We start from the raw sequence: 27250 nt of genomic DNA on the forward strand, positions 1-27250 counted from the left end.
CCAGAATCCAATGAGATGCTCACAGTCTGTTCAGAGTGACAATCACTGCCATCTCCCCTTCATCCTGCTCCTCGTCCCCTTTCTCCACATTCTGGTCATTGAAACCCTGGTGGCAAGAGCTGCACCTTTCTGATTGCTGTTAATTGTATAGGTTTTGAATATTTATTTGTATTCAGCTGATCGGCATGAACTGGAAATTCACATGTTGAAGAGGGGCAACAGCCCCAATGCTCCTATATATAGGAGGGTGTTATAGGCCAGGGGTTTAGAAATCACCAAAGTATATCATGTTTACCTGACCCACAACTGTTTATAGATTTTGCTTATGAGGAGCATAAGGGCCTTCCTTTCAGGTGTTATTCAACAGAGGCCTGAAGCACTTTTAATCAAAAACAAAATTTATTCTACAAATTCAGTTAACATTTCTATAAACACACACTGTAAGCATTTTTATCAACTACAAACATAAATACCCCACACAGCTACAGTTCTCTCTTTATATATCCCTTAATAACTTACCTTTTAACTGTTTCAATTTGATAACAACATCCAATAAACCAAAAAATAACTTTTACCAAAACAGTACGTTTGAATTCTTTCCAGAAAACAGTTATCACTTTTAAATTATCAAGTGATCTGGACACCTTTTAACATGCAGAGAGAGAGAGAGGAGAAGCCTTCTTTGTCTGAATCCAGCTTCCAAAAGTGTAAACCGAAAGTAAAAACTCAGAGCCACAGCCCAGCTCCACCCATACAATGACATCACTGAAACCATGTGATAATACAGAACATTTCTAAAAGGGACACTCCCATGACAAGGGGAGGCCATTAATAGGTCCAGGCCAACCCAACAATGTGCCCCGCTTTGTATGTTCAGGGTCGGCTGTCCTTGGAGAAGGAGTACACCGTATCCAGAGGCGGACTGGAGGCCTTTCGTGATCAACGGGCGCCTCGGGCTGGGTTGCTTTATTGATCCCCACAATCACATTTTAATTTGACATTTTGGAATTTTCTTTTATGCTTTGCCTTTTTTGTTGCAGTTCACTTTTAAGGAGCTGTGCCTTTTCACTTGTTGATTTGACCTTTAGTTAATTTGTCCCTTTTAATTGTTCATTTGTTTTATGCAGAACACTATATATAGGAGCAGATTTAAACTATGGGTACATCATTTGGAGGTGCATGTTTGTAATCTGTATCTCAGTGAATAAAAGCCGACAACATTTGTAAAGTTGAGGCTCCAGTTCTATCTTCATTGCCTGGCTTTCTGGAATAGAACAATGGCCAGTTTGTAGAGGGCTCAGCTAATCACTATGACTAGGTGGCAAGCTCTGCTAAGTACCGTAGGGTTGCCTCGAGATGTCCATGCCATGGAACCATTGTTTCAGGATGCCGATGGTCTGTTCCATGATGTATTTTTTTTAACTTCATTTATGGGATGTGGCCATTGCTGGTTAGGCCAGCATTTATTTCCCATATCTAGTTGCCCTTCAGAAGGTGGTGGTGCATTGCCTTCTTGAACCGCTGCAGTCCATGAGCTGTGGGTACACCCGCTGTGCTGTTAGGAAGGGAGTTACAGGATTTTGACTCGGCGACAGTGAAGGGCGATATATTTCCAAATCAGGGTGGTCAGTGACTTGGAGGGGAAGCTCCAGGCGGTGGGGTTCCCAGGTATCTGCTGTTCTTGTCCTTCTAGATGGTAGTGGTCACGGGTTTGGAAGGTGTTGTCTAAGGATGTTGGTGAGTTACTGCAGTGCATCCTGTAGATGGTACACATGGCTGCCACTGTTCATCGGTGGTGGAGGGTTTGAATGTTTGTGGAATGAGGAGCAATCAAGTGGGCCGCTTCGTCCTGGATGGTGTTGAGCTTCTTGAGGTTGTACCAGCTGAGAATTCTGAATTCTCCCTCAGTGTACCCGAACAGGCGCCGGAAGGTGGCGACGAGGGGCTTTTCACAGTAACTTCAATGCAGTGTTAATGTAAGCCTACTTGTGACAATAAAGATTATTTTTTTGTTGTTGTTGGAGCTGCACTCATCCAGGCAAGTGGAGAGTATTCTATTACACTCCTGACTTGTTCCTTGTAGATGGTGGACAGGGTTTGGGGGGGTCAGGAGCTGAGATACTCACCATAGGATTCCTAGTCTTTGACCTGCCCTGGTAGCCACAGTATTAATGTGGCTAATCCAGTTCAATTTATGATCAATGGTAAGCCTCAGGATGCTGATTGTGGGGGATTCAGCGATGGTAATGCCATTGAATGTCAAGGGGACGTGGTTAGATTCTCTCTTGTAGGAGATGGTCATTGCCTGGCACTTGCAAGGCGTGAATGTAACTTGCCACTTGTCAGCCCAAGCCTAGATATTGTCCAGGTCTTGCTGCATTTGGACACAGATTGCTTCATTATCTGGGGAGTCACGAATGGTGCTGAACATTGTGCAGTCAAAAGCAAACATCGCCACTTCTGACCTTATAATGGAAGGGAGGTCATTGATGAAGCAGCTGAAGATTGTTGGGCTGAGTACACTACCCTGAGGAACTCCTGCAATGATGTCCTGAAGTTGATATGATTGACTTCCAACCACCACAACCATCTTCCTTTGTGCCAGGTATAACTCCAACCAGGGGAGAGTTTCCCCCCTGATTCGCATTGACTTCAGTTTAGCTAGGGCTCCTTGATGCCATACGCGGTCAAATGCTGCCTTGATGTCAAGGGCAGTCACTCTCACCTCAGCTCTGGCATTCAACTCTTTTGTCCATGTTTAAACCAAGACTGTAATGAGGTCAGGAGCTGAGTGACCCTGGCGGAACCCAAACTGTAGTTGCAGCATTTCTCTCATTGTAGTAGAACTTTCTACATGGGGTCAGATGATGTACAGTGGGTAGCCCTTTTCAATAAACAGCCTTCTCCCTGGTTTAATGCAGTGGCTCAAAGAAGGGGGGAGCCACTGACCACCACACCCATCCCATCCTCCCTGCCGAAACAAAATGCAGTTGGATACCGGTAGGATCACATTAATGACCAGCTATTTGTCCAACAAGCTCAGAAAAGTCCATGCCCAGGTATCATTTCCACGACCACAGCATATGTTATTTGCTCAGCAAACCAACTACCAGCAGGAAAGCTGGTCTTACTGACCATAACCTTTTGTTTTCGTATTCTGAAAATGAGGAGAAATCTACTGATCAATGGCTTTGAATTCCAGTAAAACATATGGGGCAGGATTCTCTTTTGCCCGACGCCGAAATCGGGCAAGGTGATTGGACGGAAAATATGTTCTGATGCCAAAATCGCGGTTTTGACGCAAAATCGCGATTCTCAGGACCTCTGGAACGCACGTACAGGAAGCACCTGGGGCGGGATTCTCTGATCCTGGGGCTAAGTGTTGACGCCGTCGTAAACGCCGGAGCGTTTTATGACGGCGTCATCTGGCCCCCAGGATCAGCGATCCTGCGCCGCACAGGGGGCCAGCACGGCAGTGGAGAGCCTCACGCCGCTCCAGCTGCCGATACGGGCGTCAGCACGTGTGCCGTAGGTCCGCGCATGCGCGTTACAGCCGGCGTGAGTTCGCGCATGTGCGCTACGGTCGGCGCAAGTTCGCGCAAGAGCGTGGGTTGCCGTCTCCGCGCCGGCCCCGACACAACATGGCAGAGAGCTACAGGGGCCCTGCGCAGAGGAACATAGACCCCCACCAGGATAAGCTCGCCTGCCGATCGGTAGGCCCCGATTGTGGACCAGGCCACCATGGAGGCCCCCCTGGGGTCGGATCCCCCCCCCCCCCAAACAGGGCGCCCCCGCAGCATGAACGCCGAGGTCCCGCCGGGTAGGACCACACGAGAACGATGCCGGCGGGACTCAGCCCATCACGCGTGGACATCCCGTTGAGTGGCCCCCGACTGGCACCGCCGACAACTGCGCCGGAGCCAATGGCCATGATTCTCCAGTCGCCGGAGAATCGTCGGAGCGGCGTCGCATGATTCGCACCCCCCCTCCGGGCGATTCTCCGGCCTGGTGCGGTGTCGGAGAATCCCACCCTTGGTGTTCTCCGGGGCCTCCTCGATTCTCCGCCTCTGATGGCGAGGTTCAATTGTGCTTTTAAAAATCGAGAAACCGACGTGGTGGCTGCTGAGGGAGAGAGAGAGAGGCGAGGAGGTAGGACACGGTGATGAGCAACTGCGGGCTGGCAGGCCGGACACTTGCCAGGCTGGCTAGGTTGGGGCGACCCTGCCAGGGCTAGGGGAGGGGGGGGGACGCGGGGAACAAGCCGAGTAGCCAGGGTGACCACCCACGGGACCAGGGCGGTGTCCAGTCACGGACCACCGTCACCATGGCCTGCAGGGCAGCCATCTTGCAGCACACACGACTAACCACCCACCTTGGCACCTGGATCTGCAGAGTGACACCAACCATATGGGTGCCCCCACCCTGCACCCCCCCGGACCCCCGCCCCACCCAGCCGCCACCCGCCGGCATCTCACCCAGGGCAAAACCCATAGTAGGCTGTATGGGGGCCAAGGTGCATACCCCAGGCGGGGGCAGTGCCAGCCAACAGAACCCCTGACATCAGTGACGAGTGCCAGGGCCTGAAGCTCCCAAGGTGTCACCCACTGAAGGGGCCAGGGATGAGGGGGTGGGTGGGGGGGGGGGGGGGGGAGGGTAACACGCGAGGGCGGAGCCCGCAGTGCCAACCGGGGCCACCATGTAGCCGGTGGACCTGACTGGGAATGGGGGTACACACCATGCTAACACTTCAGCCTTTCACCCCCTGCAGACAATGGATATTGGAATTCAACCAGCGATGGTGGTGTTCCTGCTAGTCGCCGCAGCCCTGGGGAATGCCCTGTGGCTGTACGAGCTGCTGCTGCTCGAGGAGGAGGAGGAAGCTGCAGCAGCGGAGCGGGCAGCAGTGGAGCGGGAAGCAGAGAGGCAGGTTTCACCTGCCCAGGTTGGAGGGCCGGCTGCCCAAAAGACCGCGGAGGAGGTGCCAAGGAGGCACTGCATGCAGCCTTGTGTGTACCGGCAGCACCTGTCATTCAAGGACATGCCGGGTCGGGCATGCCGTCGAAGACTCCGCCTGAGTAGAGAGACTGTGCGACATATCTGCCAGGTGATGGAGCGCCTGGCACTGCAGGAGTATAGGGGAAGACATCCGCCCCAGTGGTCATCAGGGTGTTGGTCGCCCGGAACCTTTACGCAACGGGGTCCTTCCAGGTGCCGAATGGGGACCTGTCGGTGATCTCACAGACCTCAGTGCACAGCTGTATCCACACAGTAATGGAGGCCCTATATGACTGGTCAGGGACACGGGCACCGCATCCCAAGCCTCCACACCCTCACCCGCTCTGGAGGCCCGCTCTGATCTTCACGCTCGCGGCCATGGAGCATAGGGAGTGGACCATCACCGTCTGGGACAGCGCCACATCATGCTGCGACTGTGCCATCACCTTCTACATTTGTGTCACATCAGCCATTGAATTCATCATCTTCCGCCGGGACTGGGTCACGTCCCTTTCTGTCTGCGCCCCATTGGCCAGCGCCTGGGCAATGCCGCCGACGTTCCCAACCATGGCCTGCTGTGACTGGGCCACGCTCAGGAGCGCCGCTGTGATTTTTAGGTGGCTCTGGGACATGGTCGCCTGTGAGGCGGCAAACCTGTCCAGGGCCTTGGCCACTGCCTGCAAAGAATGCCCCAGGCCTTGGACATGTTGATCCATAGCCGAAACCATCGCCCCTAATGCGTCCATCACACATGCGGTGGTGGCCTGGGTGGCACGCATTGTCGGCACAACCTCCTGCTCCTGCACATGGTTGGACCCCTCCTACTACACCTGCAGGTACTGGATGCTCGCCGACATCCCCTCATGTAGTTCCTGGCTCTGCAACTGCATCTCCACTATGGATGGGACTGTTTGTTCCAGATGCTCGAGACCCATCTGGACGGCAGTTAGTCCCTTGGGTGTTCCTACCCTCACCTGTTGCACTAGATCAACTGTGTGGTGTGCGTAAGATAGTGTCCCAGGAGCCTCTTCACTAAAATGCGCAACAGAGCTGAGTGTCTCTGGGATGGTGGAGGGTGTTGGAGACAGCTGTGACAGAAAATCACTGTCATCTTCCGACCCGGTCTCCGGAGTCTCAGGTGGAGGGCTGGTGTCTGAGCTGCTCTCAGAGTCACTGCTTGGCTCATGGGGTGGGGGGGGGGGGGGGTCCGGCTGTGTCAATGGCTGGGGGCAGGGGACGTCAGAATGGACCCGTGCCATCACCAGCAGGTCCTGCAGGACACCAGATTAGACCTCGGGCCAGGGGGAGTGGGGGTCAGCATGTGGGTGGGGGGCGGTGGTATGGGGGTGAGGATGGTTGGGTGAGGTTGGTACATGTGCCACAGGAAACCGCAACTAAGCAGAGTCTCACTTCCTCGCCTGCGGCCGAACACCACCGTGGCGACCTCCCGTTCCTCTGGGCCGCTGACCACATTCAGGGCCCTCTGCTCGGCCACGGTGAGGGGGTGCAGGTCCGGCGGTCCCCTCCTGTCTTCTCCCGCTCCCAGCAGTTGTGTGTGGCCTTGTCCCGGAGGGGGGGAACAGAAAACGACAGTCTTAGACAGTCTGACGAATGCGGCCTAGGGTGTGGATAGGTGGTGGCTTCAGTGTAAGGCACTCAGCCATGGCGGCCGGTATGGGTGCCTGCATGTGGTGCAGGGTGGGGGTTCGGCCATCCTCCTGGTGGGTGGGAGGGTAGGATTATGGGTATGTGGGACATGGGTTACTGCCATGGATTACTGTCAGGGGTTACTGCCTACTCCCCCTGGCCGCCCTGAGGAGATCATACAGTTTTTTCCGGCACTGCTGGCCTGTCCAGACGGTGTTGCCCATGGCGCTCACAGCCTCTGCCACCTGCGCCCAGGCACAGCGAATGGCAGCAGCTGGCAGCCTCCTTCCTGGGCCGGGGTACAAGGTAATCCGCTGCTCATCCACCGAGTCCAAGAGGGTCTCCAACTCGGCAACGGTAAACCTTGGTGCTGTTCTCCTCGCTGCCATCTTGTTGGCTGGGATGATGTGTGTGGTGAGTGCAGTGTGTACATGCAGCTGCAGCTTGTCAACCTTTGATTGTCAATCGCGAAACCGGCGAATACGGCACCATTTCTCATTAGATTCCATTGTGTTCCACGTGGCATTGGTACTAGCCCCTTAGCAGTAGTGGAATCGGTCCAGGTGTGGCGGCAGTTTTTCTGTCATGGAAGTCCTGTCATCGAATTCTGCGTTGGCGTCAACACTCAGTCTCAGAAACGGAGAATCCCATGGGATTTTAGAAATTAAAAGATTCATTAGCAAGAAGGAAACTTGAACATAGAACATAGAAAATACAGCACAGAACAGGCCCTTCGGCCCACGATGTTGTGCCGAACCTTTGTCCTAGATTAATCATAGATTATCATTGAATTTACAGTGCAGAAGGAGGCCATTCGGCCCTTTGAGTCTGCACCGGCTCTTGGAAAGAGCACCGTACCCAAACTCAACACCTCCACCCAACACCAAGGGCAATTTGGACATTAAGGGCAATTTATCATTGGCCAATTCACCTAACCCGCACATCTTTGGACTGTGGGAGGAAACCGGAGCACCCGGAGGAAACCCACGCAGACACGGGGAGGACGTGCAGACTCCGCACAGACAGTGACCCAAGCCGGAATCGAACCTGGGACCCTGGAGCTGTGAAGCAATTGTGCTATCCACAATGCTACCGTGCTGCCCTTGAGAACAAATAAATCTACACTATATCATTTTACCGTAATCCATGTACCTATCCAATAGCTGCTTGAAGGTCCCTAATGTTTCCGACTCAACTACTTCCACAGGCAGTGCATTCCATGCCCCCACTACTCTCTGGGTAAAGAACCTACCTCTGATATCCCTCCTATATCTTCCACCTTTCACCTTAAATTTATGTCCCCTTGTAATGGTTTGTTCCACCTGGGGGAAAAAGTCTCTGACTGTCTACTCTTATCTATTCCCCTGATCATCTTATAAACCTCTATCAAGTCGCCCCTCATCCTTCTCCGTTCTAATGAGAAAAGGCCTAGCACCCTCAACCTTTCCTCGTAAGACCTACTCTCCATTCCAGGCAACATCCTGGTAAATCTTCTTTGCACCTTTTCCAAAGCTTCCACATCCTTCCTAAAATGAGGCGACCAGAACTGTACACAGTACTCCAAATGTGGCCTTACCAAAGTTTTGTACAGCTGCATCATCACCTCACGGCTCTTAAATTCAATCCCTCTGTTAATGAACGTGAGCACACCATAGGCCTTCTTCACAGCTCTATCCACTTGAGTGGCAACTTTCAAAGATGTATGAACATAGACCCCAAGATCTCTCTGCTCCTCCACATTGCCAAGAACTCTACCGTTAACCCTGTATTCCGCATTCATATTTGTCCTTCCAAAATGGACAACCTCACACTTTTCAGGGTTAAACTCCATCTACCACTTCTCAGCCCAGCTCTGCATCCTATCTATGTCTCTTTGCAGCCTACAACAGCCCTCCTTACTAACCACAACTCCACCAATCTTCGTATCGTCTGCAAATTTACTGACCCACCCTTCAACTCCCTCATCCAAGTCATTAATGAAAATCACAAACAGCATTGAAGATTAAAGTTCCACAAACATCCCCCCAAATAAACCCACTTGGTCCGAACACACCAGTTAACACCACTCGGTAATACTCACCTATACATTTTTAACTCTCAAAATCCAGTAAGAGTACCCAAGGTAAAACTGCTGTCACTTTTGTAGAGGTGTACCAAATGACTTTTCAAACCCTTCTACAATGTTGTGCAAATCCAAGAAAATTTAGAAACCTAACTGTTTCCTGAAACAAATACTTTTCTGGTCTGTGGATGGCTGGTTCAGATTTTGCAGCTTCTCTCAACACAGAGTCGGTTTCAGGATATCCATCTCCCCACCCCCCTCCCCCGACACCGATCCTTAAATATCCTTTTCTCCTAGCTTTGCTGATTCTATTGTCTTCAGCACTCCTTTAAACTCAACTTATCCAAAATATAAAAATCTTTCATGTTTTCCTATGGCTTCCCCCTTGGCCCAACTAAAATGTAATAACCTTCCCTTGTTTACTTAGGAAATCTTTGTAAGTTGTTAAAATAGCTTTGGCTGGATTCTCCGTTCCGCCACGCCAGATTTCTGGTTCAGCATGCCGGCGGGATGCTCCATTTCGCCGGCTGGTCAAAGGGGTTTCCCAATGTGGGGCAGCCCCACGCCATCGGGAAACTCCCGGGCTGCCGGCAAAACGGAGCATCCCGACGGCGGAGAATCCAGCCCCTTATTCACCATTGAAATTTAACAGCTGAAAAGCCACGTCCCTATCTACCTCTGAATGCAAGTTTCTAAACCCTACCTCTTTACTTATAAATACATTTCACTTTGGCCTCTTATTACAAATGCATGCACGTTTACCCCTTTTATCTCCCAAGTCTCCAAGACACGTTGTTTCTAGTAACCTTTCCCCAGTTTAATTAAATAATTTACATGCATACCTACAATTCTTACCCCCATATTCGTTCTAAATGTGAATCTAGTTGGAAGTGTGATGATTTGCATGGAATGTTCCAAAACTCTGTGTGAAACATTGGGTACAAAACATCACCACCCTTAAACCAGCCTCCACCCCCAACTTCATAGAACTGCAAGGATTCTGTTATTCTGTGGAACAATACATTTCATGAAAATGGTTACAGATAAAGATACTAAAAGTCAATATTTTATGGTACAGCGATGGCTGATACGTAGAGTGGACACTAAGATTTTCCGCAGGAGTGGGGTTCCCTGAGCATCCATCGTTAACTGGTCAATAGACCCACAGTAACACTGGAAAAATGGTCCAAACACTTTCATGCCATTCCTCTTGGGTTTCCAAAGGTCGTCTGCATAAATTACAGTGGATGAACAGGATAAACCCATAGAAATTAGTGACACGAGTATAAGAGCAAATAAATTGCAAAAGTAATTAATAAATGACACTTTGAAGTCTATCACTTATTATACTGTAACTCCAAAACATTTCATTTATGGATATTTCTGCTAATCTACTTATATCTGTATTAAAAAACTTCCAATTGCAAGCTTTCCGTGCCACCTTTTCCAAAATTATAATTTCCGCATTTATAATGGAACAGTCTTGATGAATTTATTATGCTATAAATATACCTTCCCCTTAGTGGAGATGCTGCACTGGTGGGAGTGCTTTCATTATAAATGTGGACAAAGGGATTTATAATGAAACTGTAAAAGTAAGGACAAACTGTATGACTTTAAAATGAGGAATTTCATTCGGCTGTCCTCATGTAATTATTCTCTGGCCTCATCTGAAAAAAAAAAGCTTTGCCTGTTCCTGACACGCCATGTACAATATTGTGGAAGGCTAACTGGTAAGATATTAAAATCATGAATTGTTTTTGGTTGTCGTATCTTTAACAATGCATCATGCTCCAGCAATGTTTGCTATTCACTCCAACAAGAGTTGTCCTCTGGCGAGATGCCCAGATCTGGCTGGCATTTTCTTTCTCTGCCTTCAACCGAGATTTGGTGAAAGCACGTGGTGAAAAGGAACTATTACTACAATTTTCATGTGCTCTCTAGCCTAGGTAATGTTTGCCTGAAACAATATATCTGAAAAACCCCACAGATTTCAACAAAATTTGGTATAGTGATAGGGTATGGCCGAAGGAAGAACTGATTCGTTTTTGGCAAAGATGCTGATCCTGAAATATTTTAAAGGATCTGGTAACATTGGGAGATTGGCGAGTTGACTTTTTTTTCTCATAATGTTGTAGGTTGAATCGTTTAGAATGTTGTTAATTGTTTCAGAATGTTGTGGATTGTCTCAGCTGCTGTGGGCTTTGTCTCAGGTGTCAAAATGTGAGCAGAGTTTTCAGAGCAGGCTGTTGGATGTGGATTGTCCTGAATCCTCCTCTGCACTTACAGAAGATCAACCAGGCAGGAAAAAGCCTCAAGGAAGAACTGTATAATTGTAATAACATTGAGTAAACACAGTGTGGCAGAGGTACTGAGTACCTCCTTCACTTGTGTTATATACTTTCTACATGCAAATTCTTTGTCTAGCGGTAAAGCTTTCTCTGACAAAAAAACTCATTATCTATCATTTTGCCACCTTGCTCAGATTATAACCAATCTCTGGAGATCTTGAGCAGCATGCCAATGCTGTGTTTTCTTGACCTACATCTTGGAGCCTACCCCACCTGCTTCCCTTTACCGCCCTCTTTACAACACCCCCTGCCCACCCAATTTTCTCAACACCAACGTTTTTCTTCCTTCACCCTGCTCACAACCTGTCTCCCTATTACCACTTTGGCTATAGTGAAAGGCTTCAGCCACAGCCATTGAGAGACTGCTGGTCAATACACTATGCTTCACAGATTAATGCTAATTTCTTGAAAGGCATTTCACCTGTCTGGTACTTCACTCATCTTCAGCTGCACATCCCTTTTGCCAGTCTTCATCACAGCTTTGGAGAACTTATGCAGATCCATCATGCTCTTTTTCTGAGGATTAGGAGCAGAGGACACACAATCACAAACTGCTTCAGCAGCATGAGCATCACCAACAGCTTGAGCATAAGTTGTTTTCTCCTCAGCCATATGTCCCTCAATGGGGCTATTGGGATGGACACCGAGATTCAGCTGAAAGACCCCCCCAACACCGATCTATAGGCTGAAGATTAGTCTTGAAATCTGTGAGCACCAATGCGTTAGGAGGCTCAGACTGACGAGGAGGATTTCTGCTGGCTCCTGCAGTCTCCTGGAACAAGATCTCCTTCCCAGGGACCAGATGCATTTCCATTGGCTCAAAAAATGCCTGTCAATGTAAGGCCTTCCCAACCTACATCTCTGCCTCTTGCCAAATCTTGCACTCTCTTCTCCTGCAAGGAAAGAAAGTGGAGAGGTGTAAGTATTCTTAATGGATTATATGAAGAGGAGAGAAGGACACCATTTGTGAAGAGTAACTGAGGCATGGATATGAGAGGCCAATAGGCTGAGGGTGAGTGTTGGCTGCTAAGATGGGGCTGAGAGGTGCCTGCAGAGAGAGGAATAAGTGAAGTTGCAAAGTGTGTTTAACCGAGTATTGCTGTGCAGGTGAATGCTTGGAAAGTCAGGGGTTGGGGTTTGATAATCGAAAGGATTATGCCACTCACATGTCATACCCTCTTAAATCCTGTTGGTGCACTGTCTTCAGATTGGAGGGAGCACATTTCTGCTGACTTCCTCTGTTACCTCCATCCACACTTGCATGGTTAGAGATGTTGTCCTCTTTCTCCCATCCTTGAGATAGTCCACTTCACTGCAGCACCTTAGATCCTGCAGGAGAAACTCCAAGCGAGGGAGCATGCTTCCCCAGTCTCTCCTCCTTTCATATGATTGCTGCAATCACAAATGTACAATTGCTGATGGCTATTGTAACCCATGTTAAGGCCCCTTTCATTAAAAATCTGGAATTTGTACAGTAAGGAAAGTTTGTAATTTCTTTGAAAGGTCTGTGGAATCTGTTAGTGTTTTTTAGTATGTTTGGAAAAGTCTTTGAAGTGTTTGCATCAAATTTAAAGGGATCATTTGCAATTTGTTTGAATAATAAAAATACTAGTCCATGTGATCTGGTGATCCTTGACCTGGAAGTAGCACCGAAAGGAAGGAATTTAAGAAAGAAACTGTGTGACTGCCAACACAAAGAGCTGCAGACATAAAGCAGAGGTACAAGTGGAGGAGCTGGAGGTTAAAGGCAAACAGCACACAAAACAGATATAACGAAAAAGCAGACAAATGAGGAAAATACGCAAATCAATCTCAGGAAGAGGTTTGTTTTTTTATGTTCGGAAGTAAAGGAGACAAAAGCTCTTGGAGGTACTGTGAAAGTTGGTTAAAAATATCAATAACCTGGAAATCTGTGTGAACAGCTCAGAGATGCTAACGTGCTGGGTGTTTTCCCAGGAGTGGCCAAACCTTGAACTCTTAATATTGGTTGGTTGGTTGAAAAGGAATTCTGAAAAGCTACACCATTGAGACTATTGTTACCTGAGGCAGAGAGAAGTGGGCCTTGCTGATGATGATAATCGCACTTTTGAAACACAAAGATGAAAACTGCTGTCGGATAAGATTCCTGACCTTTCCCATTTGAATAAGGAACAGCATATTGTGGAACTGTGTCGCCATATTATGCCATTCATACTGAAGGGGAATGCTTGTAGTTGGCCAAGACATTTCTTTGTTGTATCGACCATTTGAGGTGAAATATACCTTTTTAATTGAAGTGTGTTTTGCCTGTTAATTTGTCTTTCATTTTCATCGGCTGAGATTCCTGTAAAAATTCCAAAAGTGAAATTTTGTTGGTAATTTCTTCATTTGGGAATCATTTAGTAAATGTGGTTATTTTTGTTTAGGCAGAGATTGAAATACTACATTCGACACTGTTGAAGAACATAATTTAAGGTTGCAAGAACATACAACAGAAATATAGTTCACCTGGTCTTACAGTTTATATATATATATATATATATATGATTTTTGCTTTGTTCTTAAATTATTGATGAGCTTCATTATAGATAACAAAGTTGTAAGCATAAGTTTTTCAGTGTGTTGAGCTCCTTCCTGCAATTGTGCAGTGACGAAAAGCATGTCTGTAATATGGCATTAATTGTATGGTCAGTTTAGTGGACAGATTCAAGAAGCTGAGGTTTGTCTCCTTAGAGAAGAGAAGGTTAAGATAAAATGTGACAGAGATTTTCAGATTCAGGAAGGGTCTGGACAGAGTCGTTAGGGAGAAATTGCTCCCATTGGCAGATCGATCAAAAACCAGAGGGCACCAATTTAATGTGAGTGGCAAAAGAAGCAAAGTTGTCATAAGGAAAATCTTTTCTTATTGATTTTTCTGGCTGGGATCTGGGATGCTGTGCCAATGAGTGTGGTGGAGGCAGATTCAACTGTGCCTTTCAAAAGGGAATTATATAACTGTCTGAGGACAAAATGATTTGCAAGATTACGGGTAAAAGGCAGGAAGTAGAACTAGCTAAGTTCTCTTGCAGAGTGCTGGCATTAGCAGAATGGACCGAATTATCTCTTTCTGTGCTATAACTATTGTATGGGCTGAATGACGCTGCGGGTGGCCTTAAGTACCTGGGAATGGAACTTCTACCTCTCAGAGGAAGGAGGTCCCGCCCTCAAGAGCTGCTGGGCAATTACATTGGGCGGAAGCGCCTGCAGTTCCACAGTGCCAGAAGAGAGCAGTGGGTGATGCTGAAATTGCAAGGAGGTCCATGAAGATGGACATGGGACAGGGTATTTCCGAGGTTTCTTTGGCAGCGCCAGGCGGTAGTTACGATCTTGGGGTGGTGCTCCTCAATACACACAGGGCACCACCCAAAGGATGTTCCCCCCTTCCTTCCCACCATTTCAAGCCTTCTTACTCTTACCTGCATTCCACTGCCCAGCATATTACGCCAGTGCAGGTAGATTGAGGCCCTTAATTGCCACTTAACTGGGCAGGTAAGGGCCTCAATAAACTTAAGAACAAATGGTCGCGCTAATGGACAGCCTTACCCACCCTTCTATTATGAGATCGGTGGTGGGCAGTAATGAGCTACCCACCCAACCTATTATATGTGCCCCCCCGTTGCCTTTTCTGTGGCTCTACTGTAACTATGGCAGCCAGTGAGGTTTCCCTCCTTCCTTTTGATGTCGATATTCGAATGCTCAGAGTCGCCAGGTATCAAATGATACCACCACAAGGTTCAACCGGCTATCGACCAAAGAGCCAAACACCAGTTAGTTAGTTCAAGGTCAAGGCTACTTTATTTACACACACAATTAATCATGCAACATAAACACTACTAGCTAAACTACACCTATCGACTAAGACAACCTGTACTTAACTTCAGGCACCCGGCTTAGGTCAGAGGAACAGTGGCCGTTGTTCGATTCTGGATCTATCGGGTCTGTAAGAGTAACTGCTCAGCTAGGCTCATCCGTTGAACTTGGACTTGCTTCTGGTGGTGCTGCGATTGGAGATGGTCATTGCCGGGGTGCCAGGTCCAAAAGAGGACGAACACATGGTGGACTCTCTTCTTATGCTTGGGGGTTTTCACGCTCTTTTGGGCGGTCCTTCAGTTTGGAGCCCACTAATTGGGTGATCCCTGATCATTATGTTTGATTTCGAACCAATAAATGGGCGGGTGCCTGGATGGCTGGACATGTCCCAAGCAGTCACTGACCCTGTTGTTTCCGCTTCCCTAGTACAGGGAGTGGTGCCAAAATGCCTGGGACTGTACCGGTCGCTCAAGTACCAGTCCTTTGTCTTGGTGGAGATGGGCCATCAAATGCTAATCGGTCCATCAAATGCTAATTGGTCGGGGTTTCGATACCGTCTGGGTTCCTTACTCCGCAAATATACATTTTCAGGCTCTGAGCCTGCCTGAATCTCGCATTGTCCATTTTACCCGCTATGCTTTGCGAGCTTCTCTGTTCCTGGTTGTAAGTGGCCATTCCAGAAGGCTACAACCCCCCCCCCCCCAGAAAACACATCTGGGGGCAGGCAAGGGACTGTAAAAAAAAAACTATGATTCTAGCTTCTAACTTATTTCTGAGTGCAAATATTTCTGAACTCGGATATAAACAATGCATTTTGTTTCTACTTGATAGACAATGAAGCTGGAACATACAAATTTACTGAAAAATTACTTCACATTCATATCATTATAATTACCCTAATAAAATCCTGAATTTAAGCACAGAAGGGAGCTGGCGGCATTCCAATGAGGATCAAAGCAAGAGATGCTACCTAACAGATGAGTCCTTCAATAAACTGTGCAAAATTGCTGTTGCATAAAGTTCAGCATTGGTGTTTTCTTTGAAGGAACAGGAGCAGCTAAGACAGAAGGTCGTTGCAAGTGTCACTCTACCGACCCAATGTGACATAGCACCATCTAAATGAATGTCAGCAAGAACCGCAAGCACCTCAACTGAGATTCAGTGGAAGAAATTCAGTATTATTTTACCGGTTCTTTTTAGAATGTAAAATTGTGAAACAAAATCCAGTCCCCCACAGACAATTGCCTCCGAAAATGCAATGACCGTCAAATTGGAAGCCAGCGTCTTATGCTCAGCAGAGTATGAAGAGGAGTTGGGTCCTTTGCATGTGCAAATTAGGTTCATGCAATGTTGTACAACTCTATTGAAATTCTTGCAAGTTATAACTAATCGACTCATGCATAGAGTGGCATAACCACCGGTCCTTCTGGGCACATTTTAAAAACTTATTTTCTGTAGAAACTTCACAGAAATACTGTGTGCCTCTGTCAGGCAGGACTGTGTCTCCCATCTCTCCTTTGCCTCCCCGTCCCAGGACCTGCCTGTGGGCTGACTCAGTGAGAGCCACTGAAAACTTGATGGGGCCAAACCGGTGAGCAGCATCAGTAAACCCAACTGGCATACTCAGCAAGCCTGCTCAATTTCAATGAGGTCTGATTCTGAATTTCTATCAGGTCCCTTACTGAGAAAGACTAGTGCAAAAAGCATTGAACGTATACAAGTATTGTTCCATGAACCGAAGAGAATGGTCAACTCCACAGATTTCAACATCTCTGGTTATTTAGTCTTCCAGTCTATGACATCCCTCATTGACTGTTCATTGATAAAGAGATTAAGCTGTTTTGGCATGGAGATACTTGCTGAGGCCCTTTTGTAAAGAAAATATCAATGTACACTATTTTGAGATAACATTTGGAGAAAAACAAAGGTTGCACATCAATTTACCAGATCTAATGTAAATAAATACAAAATACAAAAAGGAAAGGGGGAAGTTTATCAAACTTTGAAAGCTTGTTATACAGTGCAACAATATGTCACTTAACCATGTAATCTCCCAAGAGAGTCGAAACAAACACACCAGTCAATTCAACAAAACTCTGGGGATTTTATCTTGATGCTCTAAATCACAGTTTTTCAATAAGTTGGCCAGATACAGCTAATTGGGAATCAGATGTGGCTAATTGCAATTTTGACGAGTAAATGAAGAATGGACGAGGGAGCTGATAACATGGGTCATTTCAACTAATCAGAATAACTGCCCTAGGCCAGGAGAATAAATCAATCCGAGCCAATAATAAGCAGCTCTCACAGGGATTTGTTGGCGAGTAGGGGTGGATCTGAGGTAGCTTGAAGTGCAAGTCAATTTTCTCAACAATCACTCACGGTTTGAAAATGCTGGAGAAAAACAAAGATCAAATACCAGTATGTAGCATTCTATCAGGAGTTGCCAGATGCAATTGGAGCAGGAACCATGGATAAGGCATTAGTTATCCTTTCTGTAACTCCAGCTGAGACAAGATAACTCAGCAGAGAAGAATGATTGAATCATGGAAATTCATGAATTGTATAGTTAAATTCCATTCATTTATTAGTTACTAAGAGAATGTTCCTTATTAGTATCTTGAGTACTAATTAGGGAACTTACAGAGATAATTGTACATAATTTCTGATAATTTCTATTCTATGCACAAGTAAAGTAAACATATCCATATAATGTGTAACATGACAAAGACCACCTGAGAAAAGAAAATCTATGGTGTTGTCAGTGTATTTAGTTGATGTAAGATTAGTTGATGTGTACAAGATTCTAAAAATGGAGTAAATCATGGTTGTTGAAGGGTCAATGAACTCAATTATAGAAATAGTTGAGAGCCTGACAATGTGCAGAAGGTTTAAAAGATATGTACAAGGAACAGTTATATGGAGCATATTTATGCCCACCTTTTCATAGACAGATAATCGTGCTTGTTTTTCGATATAAAGTGTCCCTTGTCTCTCTCCGGTCAGTCAATACAATTCAGCAATAATTTTCAATGATTCTATTAAAGTACACAAAACAAAGCATCAATTTCACATTATAAGTCATGCAGTCAAGTAGATTTTCATCTTTTAACATTGTGTTATTCCTTACAGCGAAAGATTTTGACAGTGAAGGCGAATACCTTGAGATTACTGGCATTACCAGAGACCAAGCTGGAGACTATGAATGTCTCGCAAACAACGACGTGTCTTCTCCAGATACACGAAGGGTCCACATTACAGTCAATTGTAAGTTACCTTTTAAAGAATGCTGTTCATTTAGAAAGTCAACTGATTCGGACGTTTGTACTGAACATTAAATACTGGTAAGCATCTGAAAAATGAGCAAAAGTTAACAATTGGGTGGAACCTGGAACCAGCACTGACAAACGATGACATCCAAATCATTAACTAATATTTTTCTTTCAGATGTTGATTGATGTGTTCATTTATCAGTTTCTGTGTATTTCTTATTTCTTTTAGAAAAGCGTTCTCTGCTCTTAATTCAAATTTATAGCATTTGTGTTTTGCTTTAAAGCACTACTCTGTATTTATGTTTTAATTCCTTGAAGTCCAAATTAGCTCCATGATACAGATGGACACATACATAAATTGTGTTTGCATTGTGCCATTAACACCGTGAAACACCCAAAGGCACTTCACTTGAGTGTTATCAAAAAACATTTGACGCTGAGCTGCGTGTGATATATTAGGGCACTTGGTCAATGAGGTAGCTTTTCAGGCACATCCTAATGTAGGAAAGAGAGCAAGAGAGGTTCAAGGAGGAAATTTGAGAGCTTGTAGCCTAGGCGGCTGAAAGCATGTAAAGCGATTAAATTGGGGATGTGCAAGAGGCCAAGATTGCAGGAACACAGACATTTCAGAGGGTTATAGGACTACTGGCAGTTAAAGAAATAAAGTGGAGTAAGGTAATGAGGAATTTGTAAACAAAGGCGAGAATATTAAAATCGAGCCATTGCTTAACCGGGAACCAATGTAAATGAGCGAGCATTTGGATGCTGGATGAATGGGACTGTGAGTAAGAACATGGACAGCAGAGCTTTGCAGCGGCAGGAGACAGTCCGTCATTGGCCGGCAGCGGCACTGTCAATGGGGTTTTCCGTCGATGCAACCACCCACCCACCCCCTCCCTGGCCAGGAAACCCGCAGCAGGTGTTTGTCTTCAGCAGGAAAGGAAGATCCCGCCTGTGAGAACAGCCAGAAAATCCCGGCCAGAAAATCTTAAAATCCACGCGAGGTCATTCAGGAGTGAAAGAAGGAAACACTTTTTCACACAAAGGATCATGGAGGTCTGGAATGCATTGCCCCAAAGGGTCAATTGAAATTTTCAAGACTCTGATCAACAGGGTTTATTAGGTAGTTTAACAAGAGATATGAATCATGGCAATGAACAGAGTTGAAGTGCAAATCAGCCGTGGTCTATCCAAAAAGATGAACAGTTTGAGGGGCTAATTGGCATCTCCTGTTTTAATGTTTCTGACCACTTCCTCTGTCCACATTTCTCACCGTTGTCTCCCCTATCCCACCCTTTCTCTCTCCATCTCCCTCCCCCACCCCTCCTTTTCCCTCTTCCTTCTCCCCACACTCCTTTCCTGTTCCCTCTTTCACATTAACTTAAAAAATAGGAGCAGAAGTAGAATATACAGCCCCTTGAGCCCACTGCACTATTCAGTACGATGACTTAACCACAGTTCAGTCTGAACTACATTTTCCTCTCCTCTGCAGCCACCACCTACCAACCCCTGCCATGCAACGCCGGATTCCCCAAATCACTTGATTCCCTGAGAGATCAAAAATCTGTCCATTCCAGCCGTGGATACTCCCACATTGAATACATTCATAATTCTGATAGGGATAGATCATTTCAAAGATTTACAACACATTGAATGCAGACACTTCTTCTCCTCATTTCAGTTCAAAATAATTGACCCTGTGTCATAGAGTCACAGAGTCATAGATGTTTACAGCATGGAAACAGACCCTTCGGCCCAGCTTGTCCATGTCGCCCAGTTTCTATCACTAAGCTAGTCCCACTTGCCTGCATTTGGCCCATATTCCTCTATACCCACCCTGCCCATGTAACTGTCTAACTGCTTTTTAAAGGAAGAAATTGTACCCGCCTCTACCACTGCTTCTGGCAGCTCGTTCCAGATGCTCACCACCCTCTGTGTGAAGAGATTTCCCCTCTGGTCTCTTTTGTATCTCTCTCCTCTCACCTTAAACCTATGCCCTCTAGTTCTAGACTCCTCTACCTTTGGGAAAAGGGGCGAGATTCTCCGACCCCCCGCCGGGTCGGAGAATCGCCGGGGGCTGGCGTGAATCCCGCCCCCGCCGGTTGCCGAAGTCTCCTGCACCGGAGATTCGGCGGGGGGCGGGAATCGCGCCGCGCCGGTTGGCGCCCCCCCCCCCCCCCCCGCTCGATTCTGCGGCCCGGACGGGCCGAAGTCCCGCCGCTAAAATGCCTGTCCCGCCGGTGTAAATTGAACCACCTACCTTACCGGCGGGACAAGGCGGTGCGGGCGGGCTCCGGGGTCCTGGGGGGGGCGCGGGGTGATCTGGCCCCGGGGGGTGCCCCCACGGTGGCCTGACCCGCGATCGGGGCCTACCGATCCGCGAGCGGGCCTGTGCCGTGGGGGCGCTCTTTCCCTTCCGCCTCCGCCACGGTCTCCACCATGGCGGAGGCGGAAGAGACTCTCTCCACTGCGCATGCATGGGAAACTGTCAGCGGCCGCTGACGCTCCCGCACATGCGCCGACCGGAGATGTTATTTCCGCGCCAGCTGGCGGGGCACCAAAGGCCTTTTCCGCCAGCTGCCGGGGCGGAAATTCGTCCGCCGCCGGTCTAGGCCCTCAATGTTGGGGCTCGGCCCCCAAAGACGCGGAGCATTCCGCACCTTTGGGGCGGCGCGATGCCCGTATGATTTGCGACGTTTTGGGCGCCAGTCGGCGGACATCGCACCGTTGCCGGAGAATTTCGCCCAAGATGTTGACTACCTGACATTCATATTTGACTATCTGATATTGACTGTAGGTGACACTATCTGTGTGTCCTGAGACTGATCTAGATTCCAAAGCTGAAAAAAATAGCGGGCGGGATTCTCAGGCGAAGAATTGCGTGTCAGCTGAAAATCGGGGCCGGCGCCGGCCGACGGAATGCCATGCTCCAGCACATCAACAGCGGCATGAATGCGTTCTACGCCACACGTATAGTAAATGCATTGGCATATCATTAACGGGCTTGTCCTGGTATTCTCCTGGCTCCCGCGATGCTCTGCTAGGAGGAATTACTGAGGGATAGGTTCACTTGTGGATTTAAAAATCGGGAAACAGGCACAGTGGCTGCTGAGGGTAAGAGCGGAGATAGGACATGTTCACAGAGGCGCGACCATGAGCTGTCGCTCCTGCCGCTGGCTGAAAAGGAAGGGGAGGCATCTGCCAGGGCTGGGGGGAGTAGCAGAGAGAAATCAGGGGATGGGCTGTGACGTCGGGGTGTCCCCTCGGGACCGGGGGGTCCAAGCACAGGCCACCATTGCCGCAGCCTGCAAGGTAGCCATCCTGCTGCACAACCCACTGACCTCCCACCCAGGCCCGTATTATGTAGAACGATACTGGCCATATGGGTGCCCTTCCCAACCCCTCCCTCCAGCCCACCTCCACCCGACCAACCCCCCCACAGCTGGGCTTCACCTACTGTCAGGGCCCAGCTAAGGGTGACGCCCATGGTAGCCTCGGAGCCTGCCCAGATGAACAGGAGCCAACCGATAAGGATAGAGAGCCAGCCGCCCAACAGGCTGAGGAGGATGTGGGGAGGAGGTGCCGCATCAGGCCTTGTGTGTACCAGCAGTGCCTTTCCTTTGAGGACCTGCCAGACCGGGCGTGCCGTTGAAGACTCCGCTGAGCAGAGAGACCATACGGCATATTTACCGGATCATGGTACACCTGGAACTGCGGGGGGTATGGGGGTGGGCACCCGCTCCTAGTGATGGTCGCCCTGAACTTTCCGTCACGGAGTCCTTCCAGGCGCCGAGTGGGAAACTGTCAGGGATCTTGCAGGCCTCAGTGCACAGGTGCATCCGCGCCATAACGGAGGCCTTATATGCCCGGTCAGCACAATATATCAGCTTCAATGTGGACCAAGCCCACCCGGATGCCCGGGCAACAATTGCCGACATCGCCAGGATGCCCAGGTTCAGTGGGTGAATGACAGGACGCATGTCCACCTACGAGCACCGACGCATGAGTGGGTGGCCTTCACAAACCAAAATAATAATAATCTTTATTATTGTCACAAGTACGCTAACATTAACACTGCAATGAAGTTACTACAAAAATCCCCTACTCCATGAACATGAAGCTGGTGTGTGACCATGAGACGCACATCATGCACATCTGCACCCAATACCCAGGCAATGTGCAAGACGCCTTCATCCTTGCGCACGCGACAATTCCCCACACCTTTGAGGCGCACACCTGGGTGTGGGGTTAGTTTTGGGCTACAGGGGTTATCCGCTTGGTGACGCCTATCCAGGGGCCAGACCGACGAGGAGACTCACTACAACAACGCCCAAGCAGCGATCTGGGGGCGCTGGAGGAGAAGTTTGGGTTACCCCCGGGAAATGCTTTCAGGTATATGCAAGTGAGGGCGTTTGTGAGACGGCAGGTGAGGGAATTCCCGCTGCTCCCGGCACAGGGGACCCAGGACAGGGTGATTTTGGGTGTATGGGTTGGAGAAGGCAGGGTTTTGGCGATCTACCAGGAGCTCAAGGAAGAGGAGGAGGCCTCGGTAGAGGAGTTAAAGGGCAAGTGGGAGGAGGATCTGTGGGCTGATGCCCTGAGTAGGGTTAATTCTTCCTCCTCTTGCGCCAGGGTCAGCCTAATACAATTCAAGGTTATTCACAGAGCGCATATGACAGGGGCGAGGTTGAGTAGGTTCTTTGGGGTGGAGGATATTTGTGGGAGGTGCTCGGGGTGCCCGGCGAATCACGGCCACATGTTCTGCTCGTGCCCGGCACTGGATGGGTTTTGGAGGGGTTTCGCGAGGACTATGTCCAAGGTGGTGAAAGTCCAGGTCAAGCCGAGTTGGGGGTTGGCACTATTTGGGGTAACGGACAAGCCGGGAGTGCAGGAGGCGAAAGAGGCCGGTATCCTGGCCTTTGCGTCCCTGGTAGCCCGGTGGAGGATTTTGCTATTATGGAAGGATGCGAAACCCCCCAGTGTGGAAGCTTGGATCAATGACATGGCAGGGTTCATTAAACTGGAGAGGATAAAGTTTGCCTTACGAGGGTCTGTGCAGGGGTTCTTCAGGCGGTGGCAACCGTTCCTAGACTATCTCGCGGAGCGTTAGGAGGAGGTCAGCAGCAGCAACCCAAGGGTGGGGGGTGAGGGTTGGGGGGTGTTCGTTCGGGAGGGGAATTCGGATGGGTGGGGGGGGCTTCCCTACGGGTACCTTTGAATGCCATATGGGGGGGTTACTGTATATGGGGAAACCCAATATAAAAGTTTTGTATAATTTTTGACTGTTGTGTTTATGTTTCTTTCTTTTCGTAAAGGGGTTTGTTAAAGATTTTGTTGGAAAATTTGAATAAACATATTTTTTAAAAAACTTAACTGGCATCTAACTTTCTGGCCCTACAGGCCCTAATGCTACTTCTAGATGGATGCCCAGGTGTTAACATCAGGGGTGGAGGCTGCCTGGGTCCCCTTTGGCAGCCGTCATCTGGAGCGACCAGTCCTGGATGGGCCCTGCAGTCTCCCAAGTGTCCTAGGTGGCGTGGTGCCATCCTGTTCTGCCTACTGCTCTCTCGAGCGACCAGGAACAGGAGCAGAAGGAGTCTGAGATGCTGTGGTGTTCCAGCACCGCCCCTGCCGGAGTCATTGGCATGGGCCTCATCACCTCCTCCTCCCTCAGCATGCCCGATGACCCCCAGCTACTCATTGTGATGGGAGGATGTTCAGAACAGGCTTCCGGGGCACCCCTGCCACCTGGAGCTGCCAGTCCTGGATGCCCATTCCCGTATCGACCAGGGTCTCAATGCTCGCCGCCATGGAGCACAGGGTCTGGGCCACCTCCCTCTGGGACTGTGCCATGTCCCTCTTTGACTGGCTCAGGTCAGCCAGAACCCAGGCAATCCTTCGACGCCCACAGCCATGACCCAATGTGACTGGGCCAAGCTCTGGAGTGCCGCTGCAATGTCCAGGTGGCCTGGTACATAGCTGCCTGTGACAGGGCCGCATTGTCATGTGCCTTGGCTACCACCCGCACAGAATGCCCCTGGCCCTGGACATCCTGACCCATGGCCGATACGTTCACCCCCAAGGCCTCCACTGCGGACACCACCCGTGCGGTGTTGGCCTGGGTGGCACACATAGTCGGCACACCTCCTGCCTCTGCAGGTGGTTGGGCTCCTCCAACTGCACCTGCAGGCGCTGGATGGTTGCTGACACCCCCTGATGTAGTCCATCGCTCTGCACCTCCAGCATCGATGGGACCACCCTTTCCTGAAGCCCGAGACCCGTCTGGATGGCAGTTAAACCTTTGGATCATGCCGCACTCCGCCTGTCTACGCCCCCTTGGGGATTTTACCTCCACCTGATGTACTGCTACACGTGTATGGTACGCAACAGGTAGTGCCCCAGGAGACTCTTCACAATAATTTTCACAGTAGCTTCATTTCCGTGTTGATGTAAACCTATTTGTGACAATAAAGATTATTATTATAATGCACAGCCGAGTTGAGCGTCTCTGGGATGGTGGAGGGTGTTGGAGGCAGCTGTGACAGAAAGTCGGTGTCATCCCCGGACTGGTGCTCAGGATTGTCACGGGCTGGCGTTTGGGGGCTCGCGTTACTGTTTGGTGCCACTCCTTCACTCAACGTGTCCTGGGTTGTGGCCGGGGGAGAGGGATGCCAGAGGGGCCTGTCACCAGGTGATCCTTCAAGACACAAGACATGACGCATGGTTGGATCGTGGGTTGGGTGGTAGATGGGTGGTGGGATGATGTGGGGGAGGTGGACTGGTTTGGGAGAGGAGGGGTGGTTTGGATGAGGCGGGGTGGTGTGGGGAGGTGGGGTGGTGTGGTGGTTTTGCCAGACGTGCTATTGGAACACCACACTCAGTGGGAGCCCATTTGGTTCCCCGATGCCGACCTCCACCTCGACAACTACCCTCTCTCTCCAGGCCCACCGACCAGGCTCAGTCCGCACTGCTCTGTGACGGTAAGGGGCCGCAGGTCTTGAGGGCTCCTTCCAGTGTTCTCTCTCTCACTGCAGGTGCGTGCTTCCTTCTCCTGGGAGAGCGGGGGCGCAGAGACACAAAATGCAAAGTGTTAGGCCGTCGGACGCAGGCAGCACAAGGGGTAGGCAGCTGCTGGCTTTTGTGACCAAGGCACCCGGCCATGGAGGGCGGTATGGGCCCTGGCATGTGGTGCAGTGTGGTGTACGAGCAGACTGCAGTCTGGTAGGGTATGTCTTCGGTCGCCCTCCCTTCGCCGGAGGGAGGGAGGGGGGGTTGTGGATGATGGGGTGGGGGTCGGCACCATTCGGGAAAATGGAGACTTGTATTGTAATTTAAACACCCTTGTAAATAACCGGTATGATGCATCTGTCACTTTCTTCCGCAATGCAGGATGACCTGCGAACCCCAGGCCCATGTGTCCAGGCACCCCCCCTCCCCGGGCGCACTGTCTGCATGTGATGGGTGTGAGTGAGCACTCGACAGGCAGGAGTCAGACTTTGGCATAGATTGAGGAGCATTGGTAGTCAGCTCTCTGGCGGTTATATCACCCACTCCTGCCCTCGACAGTGCCGACACAATCCCAGCACCCTGGATTGATTTGACACATACCATGGGAGGCTGTGAAATGGGAGTGGGGGGTGATGAACCAAAGTGAAGCGGGTGAGTATGAAGGCCTCCCTGATCCTCCGGGCTTGCCGGACCCTCGCCACTACCGCCTATCCTGCAGCCTCCGACTGGTCATCGAGTTCCTCCCAGGCCTTGACCTCCAGGCCCTGCTGATCCAGCGCCTCATCATCACCCTCATCCTCCTTATCCTCGTCCTCATTCTTCTCCTGCTCTGAGGTGGCCACATGTTCTTCATCACCAACCTCCAGCACATCGCTCCACTGCTGTACGAGGATGTGGAGGGCACAGCAGACAACCACAAAGTTTGCGACCCTCTGGGCGGTGTACTGCATGGCATCACCGGAGTGGTCAAGGCATCAGAACCGCATCTTGAGGAGTCCGATGCACCGTTCAGTCACAGCCCAGATGGCCACATGGGCCTCGATGTACTGGGTCTCCGCTTCGGTCGCCAGCCTCCATACTGGCATCATTAGCCAGGTCCTCAGCGGATACCCCTTATCCCCCCAGAGCCAGCCGTCCATCCTGGGGTGCTCCTCGAAGAGGACGGGGATGACAAACTGCCCCAGGATGTATCTATCATCCACACTCCCCGGGAAACGGGTACACACATGCATTATGTTCATCTGGTGGTCACAAATGAGCTGTATATTGAGTCGGGGGTCCCTGATGGTCCGGTGAGCGCAGGGCAACATGCGTGGCATCTATTACCCCCTCCCCTGGGGCATCCCAGCGATGGCATAGAAACCTGCTGCCCGGGCACCTTGTTGGGCTTGGTCCGTGTCAAACACGGTGTAGTTTTCCGCCCGGGCTTACAGGGCACTCGTGGCCTGTGAGATGCCACACATGTCCCCGTTGGAGCCCTAGATCAATCCTGAGGTTTACAAGTTCAGGGCTGCGGTGACCTTGACAGCCGTGTGGTGCCAAGCCCGCGAGGACATGGCACAGGTGCCGCACCGTCTGCTTGTTGAGGCGGAGCCTCCTGCGGCACATGGTGACCGTCATCTGTTCAAGCACCAGTGACGCCTGTACACCCTGAGCCATCGCGGGACTCCCCATCTGGGTCCCTCCCTGGCCTGGTGGGCAGTCAGGTCCTAAGGGTGTGGAGCGGGGTCCAGTACATTGACTGCCACCTCAAGCATCTGCAGACGCTGCTGCTGCCGTCTCTGGCGCCTGGCCGCATCACCTAGCAGCAGCACCATTAGGGCAACCTCTGCATCCAATATCCCTGCCATAGTGTTCAATATCTGTAAGGCATTGGGAGAAGGTGTTAGACTGACAAACAGCCATGGCTCCCACCCCGGGATCCTCCATTCCTCCTCCTGGAACGGCCTGCCCACGTACTCCGACTGCAGCGGGCCCCCCTCACCGGACCCCAGACCCTGTACCCCAGACACCAGCTCATAACGCACCAGGACCATAGCTGGTCCCCTCCCCGTGGCATCTCCGGCCGTGGACATGTCCCCAGACCT

At 49.7% G+C, this 27250-nt stretch overlaps 1 protein-coding gene across 2 annotated transcripts in view; it reads left to right on the forward strand.

Moving 5' to 3' along the window:
* negr1 (neuronal growth regulator 1) overlaps positions 1-27250 on the forward strand; it is a 1009857-nt gene that overhangs the window by 738734 nt on the left and 243873 nt on the right. For both annotated transcript variants that reach the window (XM_072511034.1, XM_072511035.1), the window contains exon 4: positions 18016-18150. In XM_072511034.1, coding sequence (XP_072367135.1) covers positions 18016-18150 — 135 coding nt within the window. The remainder of the gene's footprint in view (positions 1-18015; positions 18151-27250) is intronic.

The sequence above is a fragment of the Scyliorhinus torazame genome, chromosome 7 (assembly GCF_047496885.1).
Source record: "Scyliorhinus torazame isolate Kashiwa2021f chromosome 7, sScyTor2.1, whole genome shotgun sequence".
Lineage (NCBI taxonomy): Eukaryota > Metazoa > Chordata > Chondrichthyes > Carcharhiniformes > Scyliorhinidae > Scyliorhinus > Scyliorhinus torazame.